General features: G+C 36.9%; 1 protein-coding gene, 1 long non-coding RNA gene and 1 pseudogene across 3 annotated transcripts in view; 1 reads left to right on the forward strand and 2 right to left on the reverse strand.

Moving 5' to 3' along the window:
* LOC113062296 (sterile alpha motif domain-containing protein 12) overlaps positions 1-4,167 on the reverse strand; it is an 88,559-nt gene extending 84,392 nt beyond the window's left edge. The window contains exon 1 of one of the 2 annotated variants that reach the window (XM_026232046.1): positions 4,031-4,167. In XM_026232046.1, the coding sequence (XP_026087831.1) occupies positions 4,031-4,043 (13 nt within the window). In that variant the 5' untranslated portion in view covers positions 4,044-4,167. Of the gene's footprint in view, positions 1-3,432; positions 4,009-4,030 lie in introns of those variants that run through there. The other variant, XM_026232045.1, reaches the window with a different exon arrangement.
* Positions 4,077-5,570, forward strand: LOC113062297 (uncharacterized). The gene is made up of 4 exons (XR_003278518.1): positions 4,077-4,189; positions 4,803-4,929; positions 5,278-5,348; positions 5,422-5,570. It is a non-coding gene; the product is annotated as an uncharacterized LOC113062297 (long non-coding RNA).
* Positions 5,571-6,883: 1,313 nt separating this feature from the next.
* On the reverse strand, positions 6,884-9,139 carry LOC113061936 (actin-binding Rho-activating protein pseudogene; annotated as a pseudogene).
* Positions 9,140-9,473: the final 334 nt, after the last annotated feature.

The following is a 9,473-nucleotide window of genomic DNA, read 5'->3' on the forward strand; positions in this document are numbered from 1 at the left end:
CCTATCACTGTTTATAAGTCCTGTACATTAGGTTTAAATCCATCCAAGGTTAAAAAACATTGTCATTTTGTTAAAATATCATTTTAAAATTACCTCAATTCTCAGAGATCCCCAAACGGTTTGCGCGAAGCTGTTCAAAAGATTCAATTTCCTTAAACCCCACCTTTCGGTAGTATACTGTGTTCTGATTGGTCAACTAAAATAACCAGTTTGGATTGGTTGTTCCGCACACACCTCCACGGTAAACTATGCGTTAGCATCTGTTTGGGGTGAATTATGTCTTATTCCTCTCATCGCGAAGCAAACAGTAAAATAAAAAACTTGAACAGTCTCGCTGCTTTTTCTTCTGTGTGGGTGTATTCAAGCCGTGCGCTTCAGTTTGAATCTGAATAGCGCGTTCAGCGCGGGGGCGTGGTCACATTAGATATAATGAAGGGAGACATGAAAAACAAACATTGCGTTGTTTTCATATGGATTACTTTATCACAGAATATCTGTTAGCAGCACTTGTTTAGTTTTAAAGTAGACATGTCAAGCTTTCTATTGATATCTCTCTCATGTCTCTTCCTTGAGTATTCACGGAGTTACACTTCATTTTAATGACGTGTTTGTACATGACGATCAGTGCAGACAGGCTGCAGACAGCGCACACATACTGATAAGACGCTCGGGAGAAAACAGACACATAACTTCATAATCATACTTCGCGTTGTGATTCAGAGATGCTCGTTGTTCTAAATAAAGTTGGTAATGAACCCTTTTTTATGGCCAAATGCTTTGAAAATCCCGCTGTACCGAGATTAGAAAAGCAGTCATCAGTGAAATGTTGTGAACACAACAAAAGTGATTTGTTGTACTGCTCTGGTATTGTGGTGAAAATGAATTTTAGCCATTGGTTCTTCTGATCTTCATTCTTTGGCAGTGAAAATAAAACAAACGGTCTCCTCGACATGATGCTCTCACACCAGAGCGTCTGTGTGGGGGGGGGCTGGTCAGAGTTCCGTTTCTCCCAACACGGTAGGCGGAGATTATTATGCAAAGTGTTCCTAGTGACGTACATAGAGATGGGCAAAAGATTTGAAATCTATAACGACTCGTTTCAGCGATTCAGAGTCGACTCCTTACTTTAGAAGCCAATAACTTTATAAATCGTGTACTTTTTTTTTTTACATTTTTTGCACATTGTTTACTCAGCTGGACAGCTACATCATACACTGTAATACAGGTAATTTTTGATTTCCCATCTGTGTGGCTCTTTAAGCTTTCCTTAAAACAACACGATTAAAATTACATTTTAAAAGCTGGAAAAAGAAAAGTGCATCTACGTATCAATGGCATTGAGTTAAACCTCTCAAAATGGTGCATGCAACAATATTAAACTGTTTCCACCCTTTCTAAGCCTGAAACCTTCAGAACAAAGCTGCTACATCCACACTCTGGTGTATTTCCAATATCTGAAAGGCAGCCAGTTTCAATATGAGTTGTGTGAACAGCTTTCAAGGCATCATTCTGTAAATCCTATTTCTCATTCACCAAGCATGTTGAATTTGTATGACACCATTAAAATAAAAATCTAACTTGTATACTTTTAACACCTTGAGATAAGTTTCTCTCACTTGCAAACATTCTGTAATTTTATTAAATGTATGAAAGCCTCCTTTGGGTTTTCAGTGCACATAGAACATTCAGTGCACATTCCTAGCCTCCAGCTTAGATACACAACAGCAATCTTTCCTACAATCTTTAAATGTTGTTTCTTCTTACATTCTAAAGAAGTGAAATTAACTTCTACAATGTCAGTGGCATGCTATTTGAGATGCCTGGGAAAATCAGTACCTGCTTGCCTTTCTCCCTTGTGACCTTCAACAATGATTTTGTCATGATTCCCTGATCTCCAAATTTCACTAATGTATTATTTGGACTGGGTCATTGTGGAAACCATGATGCACATTTTTCAGATTTAATTGATAAGTAGAAAGTTCCATAGAACAGCATTTGTTTGAAGTAACATTTGTTGCAAAAGTTTACTGTCTCTTTGAATTAATTTAATGCATAATTATTTGCTGAATAAAGTATTAATATCTTTCATATATATATATATTTTTTTTACAAGATTATTGACCCCAAACATGAAAAGGCAGTGTGTATATACTGAAGTTCAGAATTTTAAAACAAAAACTAATGCCCCATTAGACTAACTTGTCTTTGATAGAAAATAACCCTGCTGAAAGACTGCCACAAGCACTTAAAACCAAAATTGCGGTCTTTAAATGTACTTTAAATGTAACAAAGAACATTCTTAACCTCTAAAAAAAAAAAAAAAAAAAATCATCGCCAACTCGACTGCCCTATATGGCAGAAACTGGTTCTTGTAACAACTTTCTTTTGATCAAAGATAAGAGGTTGCTCTCTTCAGAAGCTGTATTCTGGAACGTACTATCTTTCGAGTTTCTTCAACGTTGCATACAAATTAGCAATGTGTTGCACCACATCACTCTCTCACCGTTTTGATCTTGAATCAGTTCATGGGCCTGAGAATGGAAATGTCTTTGAATGTCTCCTGTGACTATGCGCTTTGTCACCGGGCCATTTCAACAAATTTCTCCTCACAGGAAGCATACCTACGTTCCCCATTTTATACATGTCAAACTTTTCATCATAACATAGCCTACATATTTCTGCCGCTTAATGTCAGTGCCATGCATATCTCACGTGCAGAGATCTAGTGCTCTGCTGTTTTATAATGTGTAAACATCAATTTAAAGGCAGAAAAGGATGAAATATTCAGCAGAGCATGAGCGTCTCATACCTGATGACCAATCAAGAAGCAGAATAAAAAGTTTTTGAGAGCCAAAGCATTTATACAAAAACACCCAGAGTAAGATAATGTATGAGATCCCATGAGATGATATAGCAAGACTCTTTGAACAACCATTCTTAAGTAAAAAGAGTTTAAAATATATAATCACTCATAGTTTTGCAACAAATCTGTAGGGAGTGCCTGAAATTCCTGTTTAGTTAATTTTTTGGAAGATTCTGGATTATTATATAATATAGGAGGGATCTTGTTTGATCCCCAGCCCCCATCTGTTTTCCAATCTAAAGTTCTAGCATCATATTTCTATAAAAATGCAAGTAAACCTTTTGTTTCATAATTGAGGTTTTTAAAATAGTTTTGCATTGAGGACTTTAATTCACTTCAAAAATAATATTTGACGTTAAAAAGTGACAACATGACCGAATCATACATGTGACTTAAGTGATGTTGATACTTCACAATATTCATAACCTCAGTAAACTGCTTTAATTTGTATCGCCAGTACGACACAGTAACAATCGATAAGTCTTCCTTCATTCAATACAAGTTTCAAGAAATGACATCAGCATCAGCAATGAAATACAGCGACACGTTGTCCTCAGAGATAAACCTACCTCGCATTGGGTTTTGAATCCAGTGGATTCCCCCGATAAGGTGTGGAGACTGCCCTAACATCATGGTACCAGAGCAGGTGGTCGAAACACAAACGAAACACCTGTCTAAAAGAAGCGTCCAGCTCGCGCGCCTTATGAAAGCTGATTAATAAAAAAGCGCTCGCGCCAATCTGCTGCTCCTCAATGAAAAGCGCATCGCATCTCAATGATCTACGTGAAACAGTCGCCCGAAATACTGGTTCTAGATGTTACAATGGTTATCTCGGAGTAGGAACATGCTGTGTGCTGTTCTGTTCCTCTCAATGGTGTTCCGCGGTGAGATGTGAATCAGTGGGTGGACGTGTAGATGCTGAATGATGCAGATCGTGAATCTTTACAGTACATGCATAGACTGATCTCAAGCCCACGGGCCCCGTGAGCCCATCTCTATGTCATAGGTTTCCAGCCCAAGAGAAGGACAAAGATCTGCGGCTGATCGGCAGCCAATCATAATCCCGACTGTGGGGAAGCGTTGTTTGTTTGTTTGCTGTTGAAGCGTTCTTTTCAATAAACAATATTTCCGCAGAAATTCACCTCGAGACGTTTGTTGAAGTCTTACCTTGAACAGCCATGCTGCTACTCCATGAGTTCGCGCATCATGGGAAGGTAAAACTGTTGGTTGTCTGAGTACCCCACTCTGCCAAAGCGTCTTCCAAGGAACCACTGCCAAAGCGGAGTGTGCTGGAAAAGCGTGAAATGTGCTCCCACAGAACCATGGGTATTGTAGTTCCACCTTAAAGTTACTGGATCTGTAACCCCGTTGTTAGACTGGTTTCGACTCATTAGGCCGTAATAGTCAGCATAACATGTTGATTTGTTTAAATATCTGTCTGTCTGTCTACGTGTTTATTCATTAAACTATGACAATTACATTTATCCAAGGCAAAACATACATGGGAGATAGGCTGCAAGAAATCTGGATTACAAATTTGAAAGCAAACTGGTTATCCATTGTCAACTCTGATGAAAAACTGATGTTTATTCATACAGTATGTTTTATGAAATTATATATATATATATATATATATATATATATATATATATATATATATATATATATATATATATATATATATGAACTTGTGTAACTGTGAACCTGTTGCATGCCTCTAACTCACTGAATATTATTTTTGAAAAGTTCTATTGTGACAGAGAATTCTTCACTGTTATAATTTCTAACAGGTTTAAAAAGACATATGTATAAATCTTAACCTATGAACTCCCATACAGTAAGTCAAAGGCTCCTTTAACATTTTAGGACAGAGTTGGTAAGCTCTTTTCTAATATGGTAGTTAGTGCAAATGTTTTCCTCTACTTTTTTTCATCTCTAGCTGTCCATAAAGGACAACACTGAATCAGAACAACCGAAGAGCCCTTTATCAAGACCAGTTCCTTTGAAAGAGTTTGACATCCCAGGATGACACAGAAGCTAAAGTGGAGAATGCAGAGACTGAAGAGGTATCATTACACAGATCACTGTCTGTGGAACTCAGGCTTTCTCAGTTCCTTTTGCATGAGTAAATACAAAAATGATGAGCATGAATCTTTTAGAAAATGATTATCATGTAAACCTACATCCCTATCACTGTATGAACTGATCACATCACAACCTAATTCAAATGGGAATGGGAATATGGGAATTGTGTAAGAATATATGCCATCTATAATTATATATGGTTCATTTTGTTCTCGTGTGGCAATATAAAAGTATCTTGAACAGGTTTAATTGAAAAAAAAAAAAATACTACACAGCATTGTTTCAAACCCACTCTAATGAATTGTCTTGGGGCTTTTGTTTGTTGTTAGTTTTGTGACAGGGAGATGGAGAGCAATATCTGTAGAAAGATATAGTGGAGACAACCTACATCAAGAACAAGGTCATTATCTAAGTCTCAGGAAAGTAAAATACCAGTAATTTCATTTTCCAGCTGTAAACTGTGACAATTACAGGTCACCTTCTGGCAGCTCCACAACCCTCAAGACTCTTGTTCAACCAATACCCACAGACAGCCAATGAATGGAGAGTACACTTCTAGATCAATTCCATTACAGTTGGAGCCCCTTGGTGGTCATCATGGATCCTGGAACAAATGATGGGGGAAGCCACATGAATCCAAACATTTTGGATATGACCAAGTAGCTTATCATGAATTATACATTTATATGAATTTTATTATAATTATTATGATTATTATTATTAATCAGTGGATTATGGACACTCAGCATTGCTAATAAATAGCCAAATGTGGAACATACAAAGTGTAGACTACTATTACGCCATTCTTTTAAATTGAAACCTTCAGGTAGAGCTAAAGAGCTTGCCTGTCCATCAGGTCCAGGTATAATATTTTTTGAATCCACATTTTTATGTTATGATAAAGCACTTCCTCTAAAGGTTTTTTTTTTTCTCTTTGTCCGCATTCCTGAAGATTACGGTCAGCTCTTGTTTTTCTGGATTCCAGACAAATGACAATCAAAGAATGTATGTTTGGCATTACTTATCAGTGTGATATGTGACTGAATACATTGTTCTGCTACATGACTATCTTCACGCACTTACTGTAGGTTGACACAATTCCAAGAAGCTTCCCATAAACATGCTGACATGTTTGCTGTGATATATTGTTTTATAAAAGATTGCAGGCATTATTTATTTTATTTGCATTTTAAATCACCTTGAAAGTAAAAATGGTTATTCTTGTAATGTAGGCTACTTCCAAATTTACAAATTGTCAAAATACAGCATTTTTTTTAATAATATGTATACTAATTAAAACAAAGGCCCATCTGGTTTTTCTCAAATACTTGCATTTTATTGGTTCTTCAGCAGTTCTTTGGGGTGGTTAAAGGGATACTCCACCCTAAAATGAAAATGTTGTCATTAATCACTTACCACCATGTCATTCCAAACCTGTAAAAGCTTTATTCATCTTCTGAACAAAATTTAGGATATATTGGATGAAAACCTGGAGGCTTGAGACTGTCCCATAGACTGGCGGGTAAATAACAGTGTAAAGGTCCAGAAAAGGTATGAAAAGCCATCGACAGAATACTCCATCTGCCATCATACGTGTAATCTGGATTATATGAAGAGATGGGGAACATTTTGCAGAGATATTATCCAGATTTTAATGACCGCAAAAACATGGCAAGGAGGAAATGGTAGCGTTATCGTACTGCTCCCTCTTCTGGACGATTCACAATATGACTGAATTAGTTATCAGAGCAGCCCTTATTATATCTAATATATAGCCTTTTAGCATAGTTTAGTTTTATTTAGAAAGTATGATTAAATAAATCTTCATGTTCATGCATACACATAAGTAAACAAACACGGCTGAGACTGCTCAGAAAACCCAGTCTGCAAACTTACAAACCTTAATACATACATATAAACACATAGAAACATAATAATTTAATAATACAATTTAACATACATTTCTGTATTTTATCAAAAGCATTAAGATCGTTCAGATTAAGTTAAGAATCACCACACAGTGTCAGTCTTCTGTCATTTTAACAGTGTAATTATGACTCCATCATCCTTGCCTTGCCACAGCATCTCCCCCTCAAATGCTACCTTTCCATGCTTCCTGGCGCTCATTATCATGCCAACGACTTTTTTAGAGATCCGCACATATCTGTCAAACATATCGGCAAAAGTCAGTCTAGTGTAACCATCTGAACCCAGGTCCGCCATGGTCCTTATGAAAAAGCACATGTCATCTATCTCCCGGTGGATGTGTGCTTCTGCATGTTTGGCCCTCTCTGCTGTCTTGCAGCCCTCTTTGGGCCGACTGGTTCCCTCTTCACCCTTCCCCAGAAATGTTGACATGGAGTACTCATAAAAAAAGTCCTCGCTGAAGGGGTTGAGCTTCTGATTGATGGTATGCTCCAATGCCCAGTTTTGCCAGAGGCTTTTTAAGTTGACCACAGCACTGTGTTTTGTTTTTTCTTTCTCCTAAGAAGATTGTGCATATTATTTAGAAAACAATGCAAATTGTAATGCTAGTATGCTACTTACAAATAAAATGCAACATTGTATTGACTGTATGACGTTTTGAAGTCTTTGTAGGCCCACAGTTTAATGAGTGCAGTAAATATTTCACTGATCATTACAGTGGTTAGCTGTACACATGTATTTGATGCTGCCATAAAGTGATCTGCCTTTTTTTTTTTTTTTAGTGACATGACATACAGCCAAGTATGGTGACTCATACTCAGAATTTGTGCTCTGCATTTAACCCATCCAAAGTGCACACAAACCGTGAACACACACCCAGAGCAGTGAACACACACACACACGGAGCAGTGGGCAGTCATTTATGCTGCAGCACCCAGGGAGCAGTTGGGGGTTTGGTGCCTTGCTCAAGGGCACCTCAGTTGTGGTATTGCCGGCCCGAGACTCAAACCCACAACTCCTATGGTTAGGAGTCAAACTCTCTAACCACTAGGCCACGACTTCCTTCACGACTTCCTTTTTCACAATATTTTGTAATCTCTCAAAAAACTCCCAGAACAGATGCTTGGAGGGGGCATGGGAAAGAAACATAGGCCATTAACCTTCGTAAGAAGTGAGTGAACCATCAGAATGATGAGCAAATCTTTTCAAAAACTGCTCCGGGTGTGTGTTGACTGCTGTGTGTGTGTGTGTGTGCACTTTGGATAGGTTAAATGCACTCACTAACTGAATAATCAATTGAACATTTTGTCAAAAACACAAATTCATTCGGAAATTAAACTGAATCAATCATTTAACGGTTCATTCAGAAACACTACTTACTTGCTTGGAGACACAATGGTTAATTCTGCTGTGGATTTTTATTTTATTTTATTTGTATATTTTTTATTAATTTTTTGATGTCAAATGTTGGCGGAGTTGCTCTGAATAATCAGCATGGCTGTAAAGCTTGTGTTGTATTGTTTATATTATTAAGTATTATAGCCTCATAAAAGCCCTATTGGTGAATAAATGGTGCACTATGGTGCAGATTACTCACACAACATTTCAATCAAACACAGCATAAGTAATAAATACACTGATTTACAACATCTAAATATTACCATAGACTAACATTTCGTACCCAACTGAAAGATCAAAAAACATATGCTTTATCACTTTTTGTTCTAAAAACAACAACAACAAAATTCCACATTTTATCTTATCTATTAATAGAAGACCAGAAATTATTGTCCTGTTATTCCCTGTGTCCTTCTGGTTGGTTCCTAGCTCCAGACTTCTATCCTCATTATCACCACTGCAATCCTGAGCCTGCTTTTTCTCCTTTTGCATTTCCTTCCAGCCCCATGTCAGCTACGAAACCATGTTGGCGCGTTTGTGGCCCTTTCTGGCTTAGCATCTTGTCCAGTTCATTTCAGTTTTCACCACTTGTGGGGTTTTGATGCATGACTTCTTGATGGCCTTGCATTTTTTTAGGGTCCAGATTGGAAAGAGACTTCTGAGAAGGTTTGATCCTTGGATCTATTTTTATTTTTAAAAAAAATCATATTTTTGGGGTCCTCGGGGTAACTCGGGGCACATCCGCTGGGTACACTGGACTGCTTCTCCTAATTTTCTCTCAGCCACTGCTGCCATCTCTGTGTTAAGCTTTTGCTTATGGCACAGCTTTTTAATGTTCTTGTTTGTTAAGGGCTTCTTTTCTGACATAGTTTACCTCCAAGGGGTTCATTCACTTATTCAAGTTTTTTTTGTCCCTGATGGCTTTTATATATCATCTTGTTTAGTTAAGGAAGAAGTTCTGTATTAATAAAGCATATTTATTATTATTAAAAAAATGGAGACTACAATGTTATTTGGACCATCAGAACACATGGTTCATTTCATTTAATTTTGTTTATTTTATTTCATTTCATCTCATGAAAAAATAATATACCTAACAGCCTATATGATATAATATATACAGTATATATACATCTAAAATACATTATATTATAACACATATTAATAAATATATTTTAATATGATTGTATTTAACTACAAT

This window comes from Carassius auratus, chromosome 44 (assembly GCF_003368295.1).
Source record: "Carassius auratus strain Wakin chromosome 44, ASM336829v1, whole genome shotgun sequence".
In the NCBI taxonomy this organism is placed as follows: Eukaryota; Metazoa; Chordata; class Actinopteri; order Cypriniformes; family Cyprinidae; genus Carassius; species Carassius auratus.